At 40.3% G+C, this 25,900-nt stretch overlaps 1 protein-coding gene and 1 long non-coding RNA gene across 2 annotated transcripts in view; one reads left to right on the top strand and one right to left on the bottom strand.

Annotated features, from left to right (window-relative positions):
• Positions 1–816, bottom strand: part of LOC147019722 (neurexin-1-beta-like) — a 297,943-nt gene extending 297,127 nt beyond the window's left edge. Inside the window, exon 1 of the mRNA XM_085894387.1 lies at positions 251–816. Within this exon, the coding sequence (XP_085750513.1) occupies positions 251–374 (124 nt within the window). The 5' untranslated portion in view covers positions 375–816. The remainder of the gene's footprint in view (positions 1–250) is intronic.
• A 5,175-nt stretch (positions 817–5,991) lies between these two features.
• LOC147019720 (uncharacterized) overlaps positions 5,992–25,900 on the top strand; it is a 98,763-nt gene continuing 78,854 nt past the window's right edge. Inside the window, exons 1-2 of the long non-coding RNA XR_015062042.1 lie at positions 5,992–6,096; positions 11,374–11,488. This is a non-coding gene — a long non-coding RNA (uncharacterized LOC147019720). The remainder of the gene's footprint in view (positions 6,097–11,373; positions 11,489–25,900) is intronic.

Below are 25,900 nucleotides of genomic sequence, written 5' to 3'. Positions count from 1 at the left end.
GCAAACGAGAAAAGCAATCGCAGAGACAGACCCGATGATTCCTCACCGAATGTCCACGAATTCGCCACAATCCACATGATCCTGACAAGGTCCTCCGAGCGAACTTCCCGAGTCCCTTCCATCGTTGTTACCTTCACCTTCACTTTAAGTCGAGAGACCCGAGTGCCCGCAAGCATCGGGGTCAAACCAAAGAGTTTCCCTTTAACTCGTGAGTGGCGCTTTTTCTCCTCACCATGGTGTTCCCTCTTACCGCGGGTTCGGAGCGGGGCCGGTGGTCCGGGGGGATGGCAAGCGAAGGCGCCCAGCAGGGCGAGCGCGACGGCCACAGAGAGCGGAGCTGATCCGGGGAAGTCCGCAGAACGAAAACTCCTCATGGTTCCTGATTAGGTTTCTCTCCTGAGGTCTTCTTCCAAAGGGAGCTCACGGGCTGGTGCCCCGTCGGCGCCCAGCGAGCATCATGACCCAGCCGGGACGCCGCGTTCCAAGGACTGCATGGGCGCCGCCTGTGCGCGTGTCCCTCCAACCGCCCCCCCCCAAACCCCTCCCACGATCCCTCCCAATTCTGTCTTTCTTGAGCTTCTCTGTCCCGCGGTCTCGACCCCCGGCGTCTTCGTCTTTCTCGTTCCTTCTTTTACCCTCGCAGTCCCTTCAGAGGTTCTGCCTTGTGTTCAAGACCCGTCGCCCTCCTTCAACGCGCTCATCGACATTCCCTGTTTACACGAGCATCCTGCACTCCCAGCGCGGGGAAGGGGGAACAGGTGTCGCTCACTCGCTCGGAGCGACTCCCTGAGCGTGGGGCAGAGGAGGGACATGAAGGACGGGGGAGGAGGACGAGGAGGAGGAGGAGGAGGGGCGCTGCGAGTGAGTGTTGGATGTGGGTGTCAAGGAAATGAGTGTAAAGTGTGTGAGGGAAATGTAAACTATGATATCGTGTGGAAAGTGTGTGAGGAAAATGTAAACTATGATATCGGGTGTAAAGTGTGTGAGGAAAATGTAAACTATGATATCGTGTGTAAAGTGTGTGAGGGAAATGTAAACTATGATATCGTGTGTAAAGTGTGTGAGGAAAATGTAAACTATGATATCGTGTGTAAAGTGTGTGAGGGAAATGTAAACTATGATATCGTGTGTAAAGTGTGTGAGGGAAATGTAAACTATGAGATCGTGTGTAAAGTGTGTGAGGAAAATGTAAATGATGATATCGTGTGTAAAGTGTGTGAGGAAAATGTAAACTATGATATCGTGTGTAAAGTGTGTGAGGGAAATGTACACTATGATATCGTGTGTAAAGTGTGTGAGGGAAATGTAAACTATGATATCTGTAAAGTGTGTGAGGAAAATGTAAATGATGATATCGTGTGTAAAGTGTGTGAGGAAAATGTAAATGATGATATCGTGTGTAAAGTGTGTGAGGAAAATGTAACCTATGATATCGTGTGGAAAGTGTGTGAGGAAAATGTAAACTATGATATCGCGTGGAAAGTGTGTGAGGAAAATGTAAACTATGAGATCGTGTGTAAAGTGTGTGAGGAAAATGTAAATGATGATATCGTGTGTAAAGTGTGTGAGGAAAATGTAAACTATGAGATCGTGTGTAAAGTGTGTGAGGAAAATGTAAATGATGATATCGTGTGTAAAGTGTGTGAGGAAAATGTAAACTATGAGATTGTGTGTAAAGTTTGTGAGGAAAATGTAAACGATGATATCGTGTGTAAAGTGTGTGAGGGAAATGTAAATGATGATATCATGTGTAAAGTGTGTGAGGGAAATGTAAACTATGAGATCGTGTGTAAAGTGTGTGAGGGAAATGTAAATGATGATATCGTGTGTAAAGTGTGTGAGGAAAATGTAAATGATGATATCGTGTGTAAAGTGTGTGAGGAAAATGTAAACTATGAGATCGTGTGTAAAGTGTGTGAGGAAAATGTAACCTATGATATCGTGTGGAAAGTGTGTGAGGAAAATGTAAACTATGATATCGCGTGGAAAGTGTGTGAGGAAAATGTAAACTATGAGATCGTGTGTAAAGTGTGTGAGGAAAATGTAAATGATGATATCGTGTGTAAAGTGTGTGATGAAAATGTAAATGATGATATCGTGTGTAAAGTGTGTGAGGAAAATGTAAACTATGATATCGTGTGGAAAGTGTGTGAGGAAAATGTAAATGATGATATCGTGTGTAAAGTGTGTGAGGAAAATGTAAACTATGATATCGTGTGGAAAGTGTGTGAGGAAAATGTAAACTATGAGATCGTGTGTAAAGTGTGTGAGGAAAATGTAAATGATGATATCGTTTGTAAAGTGTGTGAGGGAAATGTAAACTATGAGATCATGTGTAAAGTGTGTGAGGAAAATGTAAATGATGATATCGTGTGTAAAGTGTGTGAGGAAAATGTAAATGATGATATCGTGTGTAAAGTGTGTGAGGGAAATGTAAATGATGATATCGTGTGTAAAGTGTGTGAGGAAAATGTAAATGATGATATCGTGTGTAAAGTGTGTGAGGAAAATGTAAATGATGATATCGTGTGTAAAGTGTGTGAGGAAAATGTAAATGATGATATCGTGTGTAAAGTGTGTGAGGAAAATGTAAATGATGATATCGTTTGTAAAGTGTGTGAGGGAAATGTAAACTATGAGATCGTGTGTAAAGTGTGTGAGGAAAATGTAAATGATGATATTGTGTGTAAAGTGTGTGAGGAAAATGTAAACTATGATATTGTGTGTAAAGTGTGTGAGGGAAATGTAAACTATGATATTGTGTGTAAAGTGTGTGAGGGAAATGTAAACGATGATATCGTGTGTAAAGTGTGTGAGAGAAATGTAAACTATGATATCGTGTGTAAAGTGTGTGAGGAAAATGTAAATGATGATATCGTGTGTAAAGTTTGTGAGGAAAATGTAAACTATGAGATTGTGTGTAAAGTGTGTGAGGAAAATGTAAACGATTATATCGTGTGTAAAGTGTGTGAGGGAAATGTAAATGATGATATCGTGTGTAAAGTGTGTGAGAGAAATGTAAACTATGATATTGTGTGTAAAATGTGTGAGGGAAATGTAAACGATGATATCGTGTGTAAAATGTATGAGAGAAATGTAAACTATGATATCGTGTGGAAAGTGTGTGAGGAAAATGTAAACGATGAGATCGTGTGTAAAGTGTGTGAGGAAAATGTAAATGATGATATCATGTGTAAAGTGTGTGAGGAAAATGTAAACTATGATATCGTGTGTAAAGTGTGTGAGGAAAATGTAAATGATGATATCGTGTGTAAAGTGTGTGAGGGAAATGTAAACTATGATATCGTGTGTAAAGTGTGTGAGGAAAATGTAAATGATGATATCGTGTGTAAAGTGTGTGAGGAAAATGTAAATGATGATATCGTGTGTAAAGTGTGTGAGGAAAATGTAAACTATCATATCGTGTGTAAAGTGTGTGAGGAAAATGTAAATGATGATATCGTGTGTAAAGTGTGGGAGGAAAATGTAAACTATGATATCATGTGTAAAGTGTGTGAGGAAAATGTAAACTATGATATTGTGTGGAAAGTGTGTGAGGAAAATGTAAACTATGATATCGTCTGTAAAGTGTGTGAGGGAAATGTAAACTATGATATTGTGTGGAAAGTGTGTGAGGGAAATGTAAACTATGATATCGTGTGTAAAGTGTGTGAGGAAAATGTAAACTATGATATCGTGTGTAAAGTGTGTGAGGGAAATGTAAACTATGATATCGTGTGTAAAGTGTGTGAGGGAAATGTAAACTATGATATCGTGTGTAAAGTGTGTGAGGAAAATGTAAATGATGATATCATGTGTAAAGTGTGTGAGGAAAATGTAAATTATGATATCGTGTGTAAAGTGTGTGAGGAAAATGTAAACGATGAGATCGTGTGTAAAGTGTGTGAGGAAAATGTAAATGATGATATCATGTGTAAAGTGTGTGAGGAAAATGTAAACTATGATATCGTGTGTAAAGTGTGTGAGGAAAATGTAAATGATGATATTGTGTGTAACGTGTGTGAGGAAAATGTAAACTATGATATTGTGTGTAAAGTGTGAGGGAAATGTAAACTATGATATTGTGTGTAAAGTGTGTGAGGGAAATGTAAACGATGATATTGTGTGTAAAGTGTGTGAGAGAAATGTAAACTATGATATCGTGTGTAAAGTGTGTGAGGGAAATGTAAAGGATGATATCGTGTGTAAAGTGTGTGAGGAAAATGTAAATGATGATATCGTGTGTAAAGTGTGTGAGGAAAATGTAAACGATGAGATCATGTGTAAAGTGTGTGAGGAAAATGTAAATGATGATATCATGTGTAAAGTGTGTGAGGAAAATGTAAACTATGATATCGTGTGTAAAGTGTGTGAGGAAAATGTAAATGATGATATTGTGTGTAAAGTGTGTGAGGAAAATGTAAACTATGATATTGTGTGTAAAGTGTGTGAGGGAAATGTAAACTATGATATTGTGTGTAAAGTGTGTGAGGGAAATGTAAACGATGATATCATGTGTAAAGTGTGTGAGAGAAATGTAAACTATGATATTGTGTGTAAAATGTGTGAGGGAAATGTAAATGATGATATAGTTTGTAAAGTGTGTGAGGAAAATGTAAACTATGATATCATGTGTAAAGTGTGTGAGGGAAATGTAAACTATGATATCGTGTGTAAAGTGTGTGAGGAAAATGTAAATGATGATATCGTGTGTAAAGTGTGTGAGGGAAATGTAAACTTTGATATCGTGTGTAAAGTGTGTGAGGGAAATGTAAACTATGATATCGTGTGTAAATTGTGTGAGGGAAATGTAAATGATGATATCGTGTGAAGTGTGTGAGGAAAATGTAAATGATGATATCGTGTGTAAAGTGTGTGAGGGAAATGTAAACTATGAGATCGTGTGTAAAGTGTGTGAGGAAAATGTAAATGATGATATCATGTGTAAAGTGTGTGAGGAAAATGTCAATGATGATATCGTGTGTAAAGTGTGTGTGCAAAATGTAAACTATGATATCTTGTGTAAAGTGTGTGAGGGAAATGTAAACGATGATATTGTGTGTAAAGTGTGTGAGGGAAATGTAAACTATGTTATCGTGTGTAAAGTGTGTGAGGAAAATGTAAACGATGATATCGTGTGTCAAGTGTGTGAGGGAAATGTAAACTAGAGATCGTGTGTAAAGTGTGTGAGGAAAATGTAAACGATGATATCGTGTGTCAAGTTTGTGAGGGAAATGTAAACTATGAGATCGTGTGTAAAGTGTGTGAGGAAAATGTAAACGATGATATCTTGTGTAAAGTGTGTGAGGAAAATGTAAAGTATGATATCGTGTATAAAGTGTGTGAGGAAAATGTAAACTATGATATTGTCTGTAAAGTGTGTGAGGGAAATGTAAACTATGATATCGTGTGCAAAGTGTGTGAGGGAAATGTATATGATGATATCGTGTGTAAAGTCTGTGAGGGAAATGTAAATGATGATATTGTTTGTAAAGTGTGTGAGGGAAATTCAAACTATGAGATCGTGTGTAAATTGTGTGAGGGAAATGTAAACTATGATATCGTGTGTAAAGTGTGTGAGGGAAATGTAAATGATGATATCGGGTGTAAAGTGTGTGAGGGAAATGTAAATGATGATATCGTTTGTAAAGTGTGTGAGGGAAATGCAAACGATGAGATTGTGTGTAAAGTGTGTGAGGAAAATGTAAACTATGATATCGTGTGTAAACTGTGTGAGGGAAATGTAAACGATGAGATTGTGTGTAATCTGTATGAGGGAAATGTAAACGATGAGCTCGTGTGTAAACTGTATGAGGGAAATGTCAACGTTGAGTGTTGTTTTTTTTTCACTTTACGTGAATTGCCCATGTCAGGAGAGTATCATACTCCATTCACTCTGAACGATTGTTCACCTCTGTGCTCTGCTTTTGGGTTCAATCTCCAGGAGAGTGGAATATAACGAAACCTCCTGTTCTGCTGCGCTGTTTACAGGGTGTACTGCATCGTGAAGCATGCACATGCTGACCAAGTGTTGAGATGGCCAAGTTCTGTGTGCAATTTGCATGCTGAATAACCAAGGAAATATTTTTCTCCAAGGTATGCTTTCAGGTCAGCACCGGGAGGAAATGTCAAACTCCTTGTGGGGTTCTCATTGATGTCGATGCAACGATGATGTCTCGGCATTATTAGGATTCTTCCTGATCTATAACTCCTTCAGCAGTCCGGTGAGACTCCGTGCTGAGTCTCCCTCTCAACGGTCCATCGGATTTATTGACATGATTCGCAAATTCGAGGTTTATGGTGGATAAGATTCAGGAAGAGATCAGGGGGGACCTGGTGTGGTCTGGGTGGGAGGTGAAGTACATTTGAAGTGCATTTCTGAGATATTTTGGGATTTGTAATCACTAACATGGACAGACAGTATATGTGGGTGTGTTTCTTTGGTTGATCTTTCGATTTGCATCCAATATGACTGTGACGACGTGTAAATGTTGACCTATAAATGAACATATTGCCTCGGAGTGACGTATTTGCAATGTTTCCTTGTAATGACTTGTTACGACTTACCTTGTTACACAACTTACCTTGTTGAGGTCTCAATTAGATGTTTGTGCTGACAGAGAAGCACAACTCACCAACACCCTTTAATATCCCTACAACTCCACAAGGAATTCTCTTCGGTAACCACTGTGCCGTCAATGGCATTTCCACGACCTGAGCCGAACGTTTTATTTCCAACAAGTGATTATACTGTAGGTTACCCGTCGAGGAAGGGTGATGAGATGTTGTGGGATTTGATAGGATGGGAGAGCCATAGAACAGCAGCAATAAAAACAACTTGAGAGTTCATGGAACACCTGACACCATGCAGTCTTGAGAAAAAAAAGGATATTGGATTTTATTGAAAATCCTTTATTTGAAGAAGAACAATCTCGAAGTTCTCCCGTCCTGAGAGCGTGAGTGGCACATTTGATTGGTCAAGATGGCATATAATTTTGCCCAATTGTACTGCTAAACTGAAGGTTTATGGAATTGCAAACAAGGCTATTTGTGTTCTATGGTATTCAAATGTATCATTCAATTGGAATAAAATGAACGTTTTAAAGGCTGTAGAGATTTTTTTTTGAAAACAAAAAATAATTGAATCGGAAGTTTACCGCCGTTGTTGCACAGTCTTTGACGCCGCCTTATTTAACACGTTAAATGAATTATTCATGCCCTTTGTTTGTGCCCTTTATGACGCCATAAATACAGTAAGTTTCCTATTTGGAATAGTTTTCAATTTTGTTTGACTGCCAGACAAACAGACTGAAGCAACTGCTTTACCACATACGTGCTCGGGATGAGATTCCATATAATTTGCCAAATTCAGATACAAAGTACTGATAAACTGCTGGTTCGTGTTCCGCTTCATATTCCGATTTGTGTTTTACAGTGTTATATATATAATTCAATCGCAATCAAGGAGTTACTCAACCATAAACTGACAGACAGACAGTGAACCAATTGCTTAACCCCGCTTTGCGCTAAACGCATGGGGTAACAATCCCGTCAATGAATGGCACCGCACGCTCCACCTAATGGAAATCCGTGATATCCAGCATGGGCCGAATGGATCAAACGGAATAGTTGTAAGTCAATTTAGATGTCATAAGCACAATTGTAAGATGAAGATTGCCGATGATGCGCAAAGTTGTGAAAGAGGAGAAAAGAAATAAAAACAGAGAGACACCACCTTTTATTTATATAGATAAGAAGATCGATGAAATTTAATTTCAAACATCATGATATTCCCAGTTTTCCATTTATTTTTGTCTGCAAGTTATGTTACCATCAACAAAGTCTTTAAAGGGTTTTTCTTATTCAATGTGCCATGATTTCTATCCTGGATAACTTCATCACTTTAATTCATGAATTCGTATAAATTAGTACATTAAATAATTGAGTAATTGAAATAATTGAGACATTACATGTCACTGCTGTGATTTCAAACTCCCTTGTTTTATGGAATAACAACAAAAAGATCAAAATAATAACAGAGACAGTATACCCCGATGTCAGTGCAGGTCCACTCACCTCTGGGCTCGATCGGGGGGGGGGGGGGGGGACAATTTTTTTTCACTTTTTCAAACGGTTTCAGTCATAAACAGAACTTGTGTTGCAATAGCCAATGGAATCAAGAAACTCACCCCCGACCCTCCTCTCTCAACCCCCCCCCCCTCCACTTGGATGATTGTATCACACTGGCTGGAAACTACAAAGAAAAGGACTAACTTCGGTGATGAGTTTCGCTCAGGGGAAAAAAAAAATATTTAGAAGCAAAACTTTGTGATGTCCTTCATCATTCAGCAGTGACATTACTGCAGTCATCTTTCCTGCAATCACTGCATGGAAACTGTGAAGTTTGTTTTTTTCTTCTTCAGGTAATTTGACAGGAACCCCAATTCCAAGGAAACAATACCTTGCACACCATGCTCTATGCAGAGTGACAGTTCTGCAAGATAACTTTCTTGGTTGCAATCCAGGAGAGGTCGCCACTCCAACACAAGAAACTCGATGGAAGGTGCAGGAATTTGTAATTTAGCCAAGGTGCCGGCGATAGTTCACCTACTCTTCACGAAGGACATTGTGGGGTCTTTAACGTCCACCGACTAATGATGGCAGATGGGACGCCCGGTTTAAGGTTCATCCGAGGGACGGCACATACATTGATGAATCACCCTCCTGCTATTTCTTTTTTCTTGTCATGTCCATTCATGCACTAAATATAATGCCAATAATTTTCACATGCAAGCACCTTGTCAGTAGCATTATCTAAGTCTAATGTAGTGCATAGTATCCCATAACTGGGGGAACACAAGCAGATGTTTCATGATCTGCCTCTTGCCACACTCAGAATCTGTGGAGAAATCCCATTTGACTATTACTGCCTTGGACCTTCCAATACCAGTTCTTGTATGGTTTTGTTGTTTCCAGATGGGGCAGCTGTTATTCCCACCTGGTGGCAGATATTCTTCTGGTTTGAGACGCATCTGAAAGGCTTCATCAAGAGTGTCGTGCAAACTTGGCCTCCGGGCTTCCAGCCATGTTTTTCTTGGAGTATCTTCAAAGTGCTAATTGTGGGGTCTCTGAAAGTCTTTCTGATTTCAGCCTACTCTGAACTGCAGTATGTTCATGCAGGGGGTTCCATTTATCATCAATCTATCTTGAGCACTCTGATCTGTTTGCTGTGACTCATACAAGCTGTCGATATTTGTTGGTTTCAGGCACCCTGAATGCATCACTAGCTATCATTCAATGCAGGATCTAGTTTCTTAGCATGGGAACATCTTTCCCACACTAGGCATGCACATTCTGCTTTACTGTAGCATAGGAGCAGTTCTCCAGCACAAAGGGTGGAGGAGTGTGTGCTCCATTTCGAGTGAACAAGGTATCTGAGGATATTGTTGCGAGTGTTCACTTTAGCCTTTGCTTTCTTCATGTGCACCTTATAAGACAAAGTGTGACCCAATCTCACTCCCAGGTAAACTGGGTTACAGCATTGAGTAAGACATGCCCCATCCCAGGTGATGGTCAGTTTCCTGTTGGCATTGCGGTTCCCCAGGTGATGAAGACTGACTTGTATCTTTATCGGGTTAGCACAAAGCTGATTTACCTCGTGGTGGGTGCCCTTCAATTTTCTCATAGTCCTTGACTGGAAAAACTCTGATAAAGTCATTAGTGTACAAAAAGCTACTGGTCCCAGGGGATATCGGTTGGTCATTGATGTCGATGTTGAACAGATACAGAGCAAGTACCTCTCTTAAAACCACCCTCTCTGTGTTGGGTGTCGTTCAGGACTTGACCAGTCCTGTTTTAGAATGAGATATTCTTTCACTCAAGGCATCAAATGGTTAAGGATCAAACATTCGTAGAGCTTATAGAGGTGACACAATGGTGATATTGGTCTGCATCTCTTTGGGTTTGTAAGCTCCTTTCCTAGTTTGAGGAGTACCACACCATTTGTTCTATGCCATACCTTTGGAATATTGAGGGAATATGAACAGTTGTTGAAGAGGTGCAGCAGCAATTCAAGGTTGTGAAGACCAAAGTGATTGATTTGCTCAGTACAAATGTCATCTAAGCCTGTTGCCTTCTAAATCTTCAGTTGGTCAATCGACTTGGTTAGCTCTGCTGGTGAAAATTTGGTCATAAAATGACGAATCTTTGTCTTTGTCCCTCTTCAGCCACACTTTATTCTTTCTTGGTGGAGCCATGCCATTCTCGAGGAGCTGATGCACTACTTGATCTGCAGTAATGTGGGATCACTACAAAATCACTACAAAAGCAAGGTTGTGAATGTGATGTGGCCTGGCTTTACATGAGTCATCACTCAGCTTTCTGATGGTTGTCCATGCTTTTCTTACTGTTGTGGGTCATGTAAAACTTTTCTTTTAGGGACTGCAACGACTTTCTCCACTCTTCCGACACTGCAGAGGTCAGCTCTTCACAAGCTAGGATGGTTTTTTTGGCAAATAGATCTTCCCCAAACATGATCTTGTACTCTTCCTGCTACATGAAATAGCTCAGGAGTAGGACCTGGAATATAAAATTATCTGCAGCTATGTGGAATGTGCTTCTTCCACACTGCACACACTATGTATACAAGCAGTTTGTAGTTTTCAGGGATTGTTCAACTCTTTCTACTTCCGAATGTAGAGCATTTTTGAATTTACTCCACTTTGCTCTCTTGAAGTCAAATCTGTGGCAGAAGGGGACTCTCTGCGGTGTAATTGCAGAGTTAATCTGGATTGCTATATGTCGATGTTGTGAATAAGGGATAGGGTCCATCACAGCTTTTCTGCACAGTCCAGCTATGTTGTTGATGACAAAAGCAAGGTCAAGGTTGTAGCCTTTTCTCCAGCAGCCACTGTTGACAGAGCTTGGGAGTTTTAGATCATGGATGAGTTGTAGGAGGTGAACGTCTGCCCACTCTTACACTTTTTCCCCATCTTTCGAGGTTGAGGTGATATTGTAGCCCCATTTAGTATGATGACTGTTGAAATCACCTGTGATCACTCTGCTCTTGTTATGGTCAGGATTGGATATGGATCGGCAAAGGAGAACTCATATTTAGGAGGTTTATATACTGAAAAGATGGATGTCTCCAAGATCTATGGTCAGGGTCTTGATATTGGTGTTGTCAGTCAGTCAGGAGGTATTGATGATGATGATGATGATGATGATGATGATGATGATGATGATGATGATGATGATGATGTCAGGGTTAATAAAAATGGTCCTTCCATACTGCACAAGTGACTGTTCAATAACCAGCTTCATCCCAGAGGTCTGAGGAAGGAATTTGTCGATTCCGCTCTGTGTTTCTTGCAGGCACAGCACGTGGCAGCCATACTCTTTGCAGATGATGTCAAGGAGATCGTGCTTCACCCCAGATAACCTTAATTCAACATTGGCAGACATGATACTCAGTGCCAGCCCTGACAAGGTAGGTTCTCAGTGGTGATGGTGATGTCTGCTTTGATATCTGAATACTTTGTTGTGAATGATTTAGTGAAAATATTGGTGATAACAATAATGGTGACTGGTGTTTATCAGGATTCGCAAATGAAACATCTGACAGGACCCACAATGAGAATGCTCCTGCCATGGCCCCCCAGCCTGCCTGTGAAACATAACGCTGACAGTTTATAGCTGGGTAGAGATTCAAATCCAGGCTAGACAAGTCAGAAGTGAATGTGCATACCTCTGGGCCATAATGTCAGCAAAAAATATCCTTAATTGCATTGGAAACCTGAATGGCACTTTGCAGAGCATATACCTTCTGCCGGGCTGAACAGTACACGTTTTGTATCCTACTGATAGGTGGGATCTGAATCTGTACCTCAACCAAAATCTAATCAGCTTGTTATTGTCACCGAGTCAACTCATCCCCAAAGTTTTGTCCTAATCCGGCCATAACTGTTTGTGATGTCGGGCTATATATTGTTTTTGGCCCTATCTTTCAATGGTGAAGAATCACTTGATAAATTTTAAAACATTCTCGTATCTGGATGCGGATACAGATCGTCACCAAAATCGAATCAATTGGTTCTTGTGACACACCTCTGTGTGACAATTGTGACACAATTGATGTGACACATCAATTGGTCCACCAAATTTCGTCCGAATCTATCCATAAGTTTTTGAGATATTATGCTCTATATCGTTTTTGGCCCTATCACTCAATGATAAAGCATCACTTTAAAAATTCTAGGATCTGGATCCGGATATTCACCAAAATCTAATCAACTCATCCTTGTCACACGACCAAACAGTACACAAAGTTTCGGCCAAATCCGTCTACAACTTTTTGAGAAATCCTGCTCAGAAACAAACGAGACAAACAGACAGACAGTCATACAATCAGGAATGAAAATATAACCTGCATCCACCTTCGGTGGCAAAGGTAATTAAATGGACCCCTCACTTGTATCGGTACTTTGAATGACAGTACAAGTATCTCACGTGTATTTCTCAAGTATGGAGTTCTTCATATCTGGCTCCGAGAAACCAATGTCCTTTTGGTTAGCTTGTTTGGCATTTCCATCGAAACACATCGTTCATGATGCTGCAATCTCGGGTTCAAATCTCATACATTGTGGTTATTTATCCATTGCTTAATAATATTCGAATTCCTGAAAATAAAAAATAACGTACACTAGTAACCTTGTATGTACAAGTTCCAATGAGACCCTTAAACTTACTTACACCACTTACAAAGCTTTTGTCCGTAGCCTGATGGAGTACTGCTCTCCCCTCTGGGCTGGTGCTCCTGCCTCCCACCTTTCTCGGCTTCACGCTGTCGAAACCAGGGCATTTAAGATCATCGGCATCTCCCGCAATGAAGCTGAGTCTTTGGGCCTCTCACTCAATCACCGCAGGTTGGTCGGTGGTCTTTCTGTCTTCTACCGACTCCTCTCCAGCCTTGCCCCCCTGCTCTCTCTGCGATTTGTCCCAACCACATTTCCACAGGGCGCTCAAGGTCCGCCAACAACCCCCTTCTGGTAAAACTACCAAAATCACGAATCACTGCTCATCTTCACTCTTTCATTCCTATTTTTTCCCGCCTTTGGAATAAACTTCCTCACTCTATTCTTTCCCATTCTTCCCTCCAGGCTTTCAAAACAGCTGTTCACCACCACCTCTTATCTTCCCCCATCCAAATCCTCGATCTTTTCTACCCCCGATAATCCACCCAAGCCCACTTCCTTCATTTCTCCTGCTTTCCTTCCTGAAAGTCCCTGAAATGTCCATCTTCTCTTCGCCATGTTCCCCGTCCCATCCCCATCCCTCTCCCTTCCACAGTTCACCTAATGTGTCTGTTCCCCACTGTTTTGTCCCTTCCACTCCCGCCCCTCTTGTCTCATGCCTCCTTGCTGTGAGTTGTGTGTTAGCTCTCATACGAGCCTCGACCAAGGTATACAAAAAAAAAAATCGTAAGAAACTTACACCTTTTCCCCCCAACCATATCCGGCAAAAACACCCTCACCCCTGAGCTTTCTAGATTGGGTTCCATTCTCGACTTGACCATAAACTGTCGGATTGGCACTTCACAGGCAGAGTTTTGCATCGCAAAGTGCGCTGTCCCTCAGGTGAACTTTCAGCAAGATGTCTGGTGCACTAACATTATCTCATGGATGCTAAATATCCCGATTGTGGTTTTCTTAAAGAGCAGGTGAGTATCACCAGTACCCTGACCAAATTACAAATTCCTGTCGAAAACCGCAGGTAATAAATGGCCTGGTCTTTTTTGACACTCCTTGACACCTGGTTACACTGCAACTTGCTATCTTTGAGTGTGGTCCTATAATAGAAACAATTTCATGTGTCCCAGGTGGTTCGCATGTCAAATGTGAATGGCCGTCTTTAGCCACGAAGGGCAAATCAAATATGTTGCACACCCTTTTGGCCACTGTCCCATTATTAGCTTGTCCTCCGTGTAGCGTGTGTGTGTGTGTGTGTGTGTGTGTGTGTGTGTGTGTGTGTGTGTGTGTGTGTGTGTGTGTGTGTGTGTGTGTGTGTGTGTGTGTGTGTGTGTGTGTGTGTGTGTGTGTGTGTGTGTGTTTGTGAGATTTGTAAAAAAAAAATTCAGTGGAAGTTGGGGGTGGGGGGGGGATGGCAGACATCATGGGGTTTTTTAATTTATTTATTGATAACTTTTACAACCTAAAAGCTCGACATAACAATAGCGACATTAAGCTGAAAAGTCACATTAAAATTAAAATATACATTATAGCTAATACATTTCTCACAATGAAAAAAAAAAGTAATGAAAAAATAATTTTGGAACTATTTTAGTTCTACATGTACGTGTAGATTCAAAACTTATCACCACTTAAATCAAAGTTTGACAGACATTTTTATTGACAAAAGCCAGATAAAAAATTTAAATTAATTTTATAAATTCACTGATTTTGCCAAGAAACTGGATCATTCGAATAAAACTGTTTGGTATGGTGGGAGACGGTCTCCTCCTTCCTCGTCTTTCCTGAAGGGTTGTCCTACAGTGGTGTGGTGTCCCTCCTTAATGCACAATTCTACATATTTCTCAGCTTGGAAAGTGTCAAGGTTTGGCCCGTTTATTTAAACAAACAGCATGTTGCTGTGTGTGCTGACATGCATTGAGCTTCTCTGATCAGTCAGAATAAAGTTCATTGCACTGAAGCCACATTCACATTCAGCAGTGGACACAGGAATTACTCCAATTGTGGTGGCCAGTTGCTTCAGGGTATCCCTCATATGCAATGTGTCTTTGTACTCTCTAAATTCCTTGATGGTTAGAACATTTGAAACGTTTCTTTTCACAGTTTTGCACAGATTCAGAATTTTATCATCCCCAAACAAACATTTTCATCCTCTTCTGCTGGCCACAATAAAGGGTTAAATACAGCTGCCTCTTCCAGGACCCATTTATCATCAAATCTTCCTCTTAAGGCCCAGTCACACCTTGACGTTTTAGCCAACGTATGCCGATTTTTGAAAATTTTTTCTAAAACGCTGGCACACGTTGAATACGTTATGGGTAAGTTTTGATAACATTGAGAGCACACTGAAAAACACTGCCATACGTCGTTGTACGCTGGCTTTAAACGTTGTACTTTTCGGTTGTCCTCAAATTTTTGCATGCTTGAAATTTCACGACGTATGCCGGTGTATGACTCACATGTTCCGCTACGCTGGCCACAAGTTGTATGCACGGTCTGCGATCGTTGACAGACATCAACACATGCTACTTGTAAGTTAATCATAAGTTGAGACACGCCGAGGTAATGTTTAGCGTACCCGAAACTTATTTCTAACCTATGATTAACGTGTTGTTGGCACGTTACGCGATCGTTGCCACACGTCGACAGACGTTACTTTTAAGTTACGCATAGGCTGAAAGACGTCGGTATAATGGATCGTCCTTGCATCAGCGTCCACGGCCACGGCCAGGACACTTATTTGCAGCATTCTTCAAACTTTTCTTTGGCATGACGAGGATGTTCACACTTCGATGTCTAGCTTGGCTATGATTCCAATTGTCCATCGGCAGCGTCTATTTAAAATAGTCGAGTTTGAGCGTTTTAACACGTTCAGAAGAAACGCTTCAAATTTCCAAACCCCAGCGTCAAAAAACAAAGGCGAGTGACAGAAATTTAAATCGTTCATTGTAAACAATGAAAATAGTTGAGTGGTACCGTTTAAAAGTCGTTGAGTGTAAAAAAAATCCAATTGTTGAGTGCAAGCGTCTACTTTCAATAGTGGAGATGCAGCCATTTAAATCGTTGAGTGGCAGCCTATGAATAGCAAACCCCACGTCACCGGCAAAGATAAACTGCCGCACGATATGGATAAGTTAGGCTATCGTTGGGCATAGTTTGTGAACGCCGGCTACACGATAATTATTCGTTGGTATACCGTATCTATAAGTTATTGAAGTGCTCTATGCACATTATTAGTTCATTGTGCATTTGTCCAACCCGTTATGAATAGACCTAAATCGTAAAAACAAGCCATAGCTCATTGTTGAAAAAGCCTCATAAAAAATTAGCCGCGAAGAACTTCGAACAATGGTGCAAAGATGTCTCCTACCCGTGGACACGCGGACGCAAGGAGGATCCATCATAACCCACACCCTCCCCCTCACACTCACCTACTACTGCCAACATGAACAAACTACTACTAATACTAATACTAATACTGATACTGATACTGATACTGTTACTGCTGACATGGACATCGACTCAAAAAGGACTCAAAAACACTGTTGGGTTCCCCTTTTATGAACACCATTTTTATATACCAATTCCCAAAATCGCTGGGAACACGTCTTTATAAGGCAGTTGTAAGTTAGAAACACGTTCATTTATTTTTTTTGTCGACCGGAAGACGTCATTGGAATACGTCTACATACATCAATGTGTGTTGGGACTACATAAAGAATTGGTTCAAAGCACGTCAAACATAAGTTAGAAATAAGTTTCGCGTAAAAAAGACATTACCGCGACGTGTTTCGACTTATGAGTAGCTTATAAGTAGCCTTTGTGGACGTGTGTAAGCGTCCGCATATCATGTGTACAACTTATCCCCATCGCATGCGGAACGTGTGTCATACGCCAAGCACGTCGTAAAATTTTGAACATGTCTAAAATTTCTTTACGTACTCTACTTACTACGACGTATGAAAGCGTACTTTAGCGTTCGACTCACGTATACCAAACTTACTCATACCCTATTTGACGTGTCCCAACGTTTTAGACACATTTTTCTTAGGTCGGCATACGCTGGCAAGATCGCCAACGTGTGACCGCGATGTTGACACTTCCATTTCTACGGCAGTTATGATTCGAATCGTTGTGCGTCAGCCTTTTAATAGGCTACGTCACGACATCGTCGGCGATGCGTGCAACGCGCTATGCCTAAGTTGGACTATCGTTGGGCATAGGTTGTGTAGGCCGACAACAGGTTCAGCATTCGTTGGTATAAGTTATCTATAACACAACGAAACGTTCTTTGTCCGTTACTAATGCGTTATACATAAGACCAAGTCGCTATGAATATGTCCGAATCTTTAAAAAAAAACATCAAAAGTTCAACGTAAGCCAGCGTTTTACATAAATTTTAATACGTTGCCATCGCTGGCTAAAACGTCAAGGTGTGACTGGGCCTTTAGGTTGTCAACTAAAGCTTGAAATACCTGAAAGCATAAGCGTGTGCATTTTGTTCATCGGTTCAAAATACAGCATCATGATGATGACGTCGTTGATTTTCATTGGTTAATTTGCTGTGCTTCATCTTGTACAGTATTGTGAGATGATAATAACAGATAAGTGGAATCCCATCTGATACACTTTATACAGCTTGACAGCATGATCCGGATCCATGTGAAACCAACCTCAATTGTAATTTTTATTTTTATTTTTAAAAATCATGTTTACCACGATGTCCTGCTGATCTTATACTGTTTGTGTGGTGAGAACAAGGTTTTTAAAATCAGTTTGTGCTCAAATAGGATGCAGCATAAATTTATCATGTTTAAGTGTCAGATGGTAAAATGTCACGAATTCAATCACCATTAACATAAAAATGAGGAACAGATGTTTGGTACTACCGAACTTTAATATACGAGAAAGCAAACACGACATGTTGACCAAAGATTTTCATGCTGTACTTCTCAGGGTTGAAACACAGCAAGAGAACCTTGAAGTGAGAGAGTATACATGTATAGGCTTGTCTATATAAGATTGACACTGATGGGTTCATCAGCCTCCCTCCAAGTTTTTGGCACGAATGGTGAGCGACCTCCTTGTACTCCACTACAGCCAATCAGAGCCAGAGATGCTGATGCCTGTGGGCTAAGCAATGGGGGGGGAGGGGGGCTCAGATTACCATGACGCCATAACTGATGAACCAATCAGTGTTGATCTTACATAGACAAGCCTAAATATGCACACCCTCTCATTTCCTGGTTCCCTTGCTGTGTTTCAACCCTGAGTACAGCAAGAAAAGCTTGGGTCAACATGTTGTGTTTCTTTTCTTTTATATTACCATAAAAAATTTTGACAGGGGAAGGGGAGGGAAATATCCCCCCCCCCACCCCAAAAAAATCAAATTGGTGTGTGTGTTTTTTACAAATAAATATCAATAATAATACATTTCACACAAAATTATTTGATAAACGAGATGTTTTCCCTTTCCACATTGTACGAATGTCTTTCTGAGACGGCAATATTCCTAAGATTCTCAGGAACGATTGCAGATGAAACAAGAAAAGGAGCAATCAAAGATTGCAGACCCTCGCCAGGACTTGGTTTGCGTGGTGTTTGTGCAGTTTTGTCTGGCGTTTGTGGACTGATGTGTTACATAATTAATAATAGACATAATTTGAACTGCCACTTTATAACTGCTGGCAGTGATGACCAGGTACCAAGACATGCCGCTTTGATTGGACACCTAACCGTAGCCCATGACGTTTTTTTTATTATTACTCAATTTAATTCAGAATGAGGTTAAAATAAATTCAACTCAAATCAAATGGAAGACCAAATAGGTACCGCCTTCCATTGGAGTCATCAGAATGAACCCCAACAAGCAAAAAACAAAGATTAAAACATCAGGAGAAACCTGGATAGGATTCACATTTCAGCTGCTACTTCTCCACCCTCAAACCCATCCAGGTAAAGCGAAGGCAACCTTATTGAAAAAAATGAAATCCAAGAAATATAATGAAAAAGAACCAAGATGAACATAATTAAATAACTCTGGCTGCCAGGGCAGGTGTCTGATCAAGTTGAAGTTTAAAATATGTATTCCACATCACTACGAGATCATAATTGTGAAATTTCACATCGATTGATTAAGCGGTTCCCGAGAAAACAATGTATAATATTTTCCTTTCAATCCAGTATGGCTGCCAAACCATGTAACCGATGACATCGTATGTGTGAAACTTTTCGTCCTCATGGACAGGCCGTCATATGTATAAAGTTTCACCTCAATCTGTTCAGCCACATCAGAGAAGGTGTTTAAAGCTTTTTTTTTCAAAAAAAATATATGGCTGCCAAATCACATGACTGATAACGTCATCAATTTTTTGGTGTGGACCATTTCATCCCGAGTTGACCCTTATAAATTTTCTTACTGATCAGATATAGCATTCTACAAATACAATTATGACATCATAATGAAGGCACCTATGACATCATAAAAATATCTCTTATCCCCAACTGTGGGGAGTACTTGCCATGTGCCAAGTTTCAAGTTTTTTCCTTGGTGTGGTTTCCGAGAAACAGAGGTCCAAATTTTTTCTGTTTATCGAACATGGTTGCCACACCATGTGATCTTTGATGTCATAATTGTCAATAAATCATTCTACTTGAGTAGTCGCTACTATGGTGAAAATTTCGTCTCAATTCAACAAGCGGTGATGGAGGAAAACACGAAAGTTCTGTGCAGACAAAAACAAACAAGACCGTGCAGAGCACTATACTTGCAAAATCCATAAAACAAGTTTGACTTCAAAAATAATTGATGGTTGAATTAAATGACCAAATATGTAACTCCTCTTCAAATTTCAGGTGAATCAGATGAAAATTGAGGAATTTAGAAATCTCACCTAAGTTGTTGACCTTTGGCCTATGTTGACCTTTTGACCTCAAAAACAATAGGCTTCTTCGTTATGACAACCTCTACCATGTGGTGAAGATCGGTTTAAAATTGTCACTTGTTGGCAACAAACAGACAGACAGACAAACACAGAACAACAAGAAAAACACATCGTGCAGAGACTTGCAAAATCCACCCCCCCCCCACTCCCTCTCTAAAGGTTGCCATGGATACATCAAATTGTCAATTTCATGAAGATTAAAATTCACAATATTAATTAAAGTTCAGGTAAATCGGATGAAAATTTATTATTTTTCAGATTGAAATTGATTATTTCAGACGTTTGACCTCGAGTTCACCTTTGACCTTTTGACTTCAAACATAGTTGGTTTCCCAATTCACTGACGCAATATGCAATTCTTGTTCAAATTTCAAGTCAATTGGATGAAAAATGACAATTTCAGAAATTTGACCTCAAGATGACCTTTGACCTTTGACCTCAAAATTAATAGTCTTATCAGTTGAGACGACCTCTACAACTTGGTAAAGTTTCATCACGATCTGTTTGGAATTGTGAGCTGTAGGTGACAAAAACAGACAGACAAACAGACAGACAGAATAACAAAATGGACTGACCAATATACTTGAAAATCTTCTATTTTGCAAGTAACAAACAAACAGACAGACAGGGGTGAAAATATAACCTCCTTCACCTTCAGTGGCAGAGGTAATTCAATATTTAACTTTTAAAAGTTTCTTCAAACGTTTCATGCATTGCGTGGTAAAGCCACTTGGCGCGTTCTTCAACATTCAATTGCGATTCCCTGGTTCTACACTGGAGGTAGGAAGGCAAAAAAAAAAAAAACACAATGAGAAACTAGAGGGAGAGCACTCGGGAGAGTGCAAAACCTCCGCCGCCAATACTGCTGGGTCACTCAAGTGAACCTTATATCTTATTCATTAAATATGACGTCAACAGTGCTGACAAAGTTATAGTTATTTTCTCCAACAATTTTTTTTTTGGGGGGGGGGGGTTGGAAATCACTTAAAACATGTAGAAAACATGTAGAAAAAAAGGAAATCGAAATTTTGTTGAAAAAAAGTTGCAAAAAAACTTTTTTTCTGAAACAATTTTTTTTGGGGGGGGGTTGGAAATCACTTAAAACATGTTGAAATGCAAAAAAATAGAATTTTCTCTCTAAATTTTTTTGCAGGGGTTGGAAATCACTTAAAACATGTAGAAATGCAAAAAAAAAAAATTTTCTCGAAGAATTTTTTTTTGGGGGGGGGTTGGAAATCACTTAAAACATGTAGCAATGCAAAAAAAAATTCTCTAATAACTTTTTTTGGGGGGGACCAAGTCCAAAATCTAATGGCATGATCCTTGGACAATACTTAACCCCCCCCCCCCCACCAAGTTTCGTCGAAATCCGTCGAGGAGTTCTTCCGTAATAATGTTCACAAACAAACAAACAAGCAGTCATAGACTGGTACTTACAAAATCGTCAACTTGACCTCTGACCTTGTCTAATAAAAGCTGTCTCGAGAGAATGTAGCGACGCAAACCAGAAGTTTCTACGATGATTCTGTACCAAACCATCAAAAATCGAATGTTTTGGATGTTTGACCTCACTGTGACCTTGACCTTTGACCGATTTTGACCAAAATCTAATCAGCGCTAGCCACCCTCCTCCTGAATCATGTGGTGTAATTTGACATTGGTAGCTTCTTCCGTTCTCGAGTTATCATTTTTTGGATGTTTGACCTCACTGTGACCTTGTCCTTTGACCAATTTTGACCAAAATCTAATCAGCACGAGCCATCACCCTCCTGAATCACGGGGTGTAATTTGACATTGGTATCTTCTTCTGTTCTCGAGTTATCGTGCCTACAAACAAACAAACAAGCAGTCATAGACTGGTACGTACGAAATCGTCAACTTGATCTCTGACCTTGTCAAATAAAAGCTGTCTCTCGAGAAGGTAGCGACACAAACCAGAAGTTTCTACGATAATTCTGCACCAAACCATCAAAAATAGAATGTTTTGGATGTTTGACCTCACTGTGACCTTGACCTTTGACTGATTTTGACCAAAATCTAAGCAACGCTAGCCACCACCCTCCTGAATCAGGTGGTGTAATTTGACATTGGTAGTTTCTTCCGTTCTCGAGTTATCATTTTTTGGATGTTTGACCTCACTGTGACCTTGACCTTTGACCGATTTTGACCAAAATGTAATCAGCACTAGCCATCACCCTCCTGAATCACCTGGTGCAATTTGACATTGGTAGCTTCTTCCGTTCTCGAGTTATCGTGCCTACAAACAAACAAACAAACATACAAACAAACAAACAAACAAGCAGTTATAGACTGGTACTTACGAAATAGTCAACTTGACCTCTGACCTTGTCAAATTAAAGCTGTCTCTCGAGAAGGTAGCGACACAAACCAGAAGTTTCTACGATAATTCTGTACCAAACCATCAAAAATCGAATGTTTTGGATGTTTGACCTCACTGTGACCTTGACCTTTGACCGATTTTGACCAAAATCTAATCAGCGCTAGCCACCCTCCTCCTGAATCATGTGGTGTAATTTGACATTGGTAGCTTCTTCCGTTCTCGAGTTATCATTTTTTGGATGTTTGACCTCACTGTGACCTTGTCCTTTGACCAATTTTGACCAAAATCTAATCAGCACGAGCCATCACCCTCCTGAATCACGGGGTGTAATTTGACATTGGTATCTTCTTCTGTTCTCGAGTTATCGTGCCTACAAACAAACAAACAAGCAGTCATAGACTGGTACGTACGAAATCGTCAACTTGATCTCTGACCTTGTCAAATAAAAGCTGTCTCTCGAGAAGGTAGCGACACAAACCAGAAGTTTCTACGATAATTCTGCACCAAACCATCAAAAATAGAATGTTTTGGATGTTTGACCTCACTGTGACCTTGACCTTTGACTGATTTTGACCAAAATCTAAGCAACGCTAGCCACCACCCTCCTGAATCAGGTGGTGTAATTTGACATTGGTAGTTTCTTCCGTTCTCGAGTTATCATTTTTTGGATGTTTGACCTCACTGTGACCTTGACCTTTGACCGATTTTGACCAAAATGTAATCAGCACTAGCCATCACCCTCCTGAATCACCTGGTGCAATTTGACATTGGTAGCTTCTTCCGTTCTCGAGTTATCGTGCCTACAAACAAACAAACAAACATACAAACAAACAAACAAACAAACAAGCAGTTATAGACTGGTACTTACGAAATAGTCAACTTGACCTCTGACCTTGTCAAATTAAAGCTGTCTCTCGAGAAGGTAGCGACACAAACCAGAAGTTTCTACGATGATTCTGTACCAAACCATCAAAAATCGAATGTTTTGGATGTTTGACCTCACTGTGACCTTGACCTTTGACCGATTTTGACCAAAATGTAATCAGCACTAGCCATCAGCCTCCTGAATCACGTGGTGTAATTTGACATTGGTAGCTTCGTCCGTTCTCGAGTTATCGTGCCTACAAACAAACAAACAGAAACGGAAGGCATCAATATACTTACGAAATCTTTAGATTTCGTAAGTAACAAGCAGTCATAGACTGGTACTTACGAAATCATCAACTTGACCTCTGACCTTGTCTAATAAAAGCTGTCTCGAGAGAAGGTAGCGACGCAAACCAGAAGTTTCTACGATGATTCTGTATCAAACCATCAAAAACCGTAATGTCGACCGAAGCAAAAATCTCCATTTCTCCACTCAATTATATTATACCTTAACGTAACTCAACGACACGTCTGCTCGAGCGCACTGCATCATGGGACGACCCATGACGCGTCGAGTGAAATATTTTTTATACAATCTTAAAACGTCTCCAAAACATCCGATTTTTACCAGAATTTCGACAACCGAGTTTTAAGCGTCGAAGCGATCGCAAAAACCGGAGACAAAATTAAAATCGAAGTTAAAAACGAACTCGTAACGTCGAGCAAAGCAAATATACTCCATTTCTCCACATGAATTTACGGAATTATGTTTGACCTCACTGTGACCTTGATCTTTGACAGATTCTGACCAAAATCTAATCAGCACTAGCCATCACCCTCCTGAATCATGTGGTGTAATTTGACATTGGTAACTTCTTCCGTTCTCGAGTTATCGTGCCTACAAACAAAAAACAAACAAACTAACAAACAAACAGAAACGGAAGGCATCAATATACTTACGAAATCTTTAGATTTCGTAACAAGCAGTCATAGACTGGTACTTACGAAATCGTCAACTTGACCTCTGACTTTGTCTAATAAAAGCTGTCTCTGGAGAAGGTAGCGACGCAAACCAGAAGTTTCTCCCATGATTCTGTACCAAACCATCAAAAATTGAATTTTTGACCTCACTGTGACCTTGACCTTTGACCAATTTTGACCAAAATCAAATCAGCACTAGCGATCACCCTCCTGAATCATGTGGTGTAATTTGACATTGGTAACTTCTTCCGTTCTCGAGTTATCTGCACCAAACCATCAAAAATCGAATATTTGACCTCACTGTGACCTTGACCTTTGACCGATTTTGACCAAAATCTAATCAGCACTAGTCATCACGCTCCTGAATCACGTGGTGTAATTTGACATTGGTAGCTTCTTCCGTTCTTGAGTTATCGTGCCTACAAACAAACAAACAAACAAACAAGCAGTCATAGACTGGTACTTACAAAATCGTCAACTTGACCTCTGACCTTGTCCAATAAAAGCTGTCTCTGGAGAAGGTAGCGACGCAAACCAGAAGTTTCTACGATGATTCTGTTCCAAACCATCAAAAATCGAATGTTTGACCTCACTGTGACCTTGACCGTTGACGGATTTTGACCAAAATCTAATGAGCACTAGCCATCACCCTCCTGAATCACGTGGTGTAATTTGACATTGGTAGCTTCTTCCGTTCTCGAGTTATCTGTACCAAACCATGAAAAATGGAATATTTGACCTCACTGTGACCTTTACCTTTGACCAATTTTGACCAAAATGTAAACAGCACTAGCCACCACCCTCCTGAATCACGTGGTGTAATTTGACATTGGTAGCTTCTCCCGTTCTCGAGTTATCGTGCCTACAAACAAACAAACAAACTAACTAACAAACAAACAAAGAAACAGAAACGGAAGTCATCAATATACTTACGAAATCGTCAACTTGACTTCTGACCTTGTCTCATAAAAGCTGTCTCAAGATATGGTAGCGACGCAAACAGGAAGTTTCTTCGATGACTCTGTACCAAACCATCAAAAATCGAATGTTTTGGTTGTTTTACCTCACCGTGACCTTGATCTTTGACCGATTTTGACCAAAATATAATCAGCACAAGCCATCACCCTCCTGAATAAGGGGTGTAATTTGACATTGGTAGCTTCTTCCGTTCTCGAGTTATCGTGCCTACAAACAAACAAACAAACAAACATACATACAAACAAACAAACAAACAAACAGAAACAGAAGTCATCAAGAAACTTACAAAATCTTAAGATTTCGTAAGTAACAAACAAACAAACAAGCAGTCATAGACTGCTACTTACGAAATCGTCAGCTTGACCTCTGACCTTGTCCAATAAAAGCTGTCTCCAGAGAAAGTGGCGACGCAATCCAGAATTTTCTCCGATGATTCTGTACCAAACCATCAAAAATCGAATGTTTTGGATGTTTGACCTCACTGTGACCTTGACCTTTGACCGATTTTGACCAAAATCTAATCAGCGCAAGCCACCGCCATCCTGAATCAAGTGGTGTAATTTGACATTGGTAGCTTCTTCCGTTCTCGAGTTATCATTTTTTGGATGTTTGACCTCACTGTGACCTTGACCTTTGACCGATTTAGACCAAAATCTTATCAGCACTAGCCATCATCCTCCTGAATCACGTGGTGTAATTTGACATTGGTCGCTTCTTCCTTTCTCGAGTTATCTGTTCCAAACCATCAAAAATTGAATATTTGACCTCACTGTGACCTTGACATTTGACTGATTTTGATCAAAATCTAATCAGCACTTGCCATCATCCTCCTGAATCACTTGGTGTAATTTGATATTGGTAGCTTCTTCCTTCTCGAGTTATCGTGCCTACAAACAAACAAACAAACAAGCAGTCATGGACTGGTACTTACGAAATCGTCAACTTGACCACTGACCTTGTCTAATAAAAGCTGTCTCGAGAGAACGTAGCGACGCAAACCAGAAGTTTCTCAGATGATTTTGTACCAAACCATCAAAAATCGA

This window comes from Eptatretus burgeri, chromosome 9 (genome assembly GCF_056783735.1).
Source record: "Eptatretus burgeri isolate ZD-2024b chromosome 9, Ebu_testis_v1, whole genome shotgun sequence".
Classification (NCBI taxonomy): Eukaryota; Metazoa; Chordata; class Myxini; order Myxiniformes; family Myxinidae; genus Eptatretus; species Eptatretus burgeri.
The sequence above is the reverse complement of the archived record's forward strand: the minus strand, read 5'-3'. Positions and strand labels throughout refer to the sequence as shown.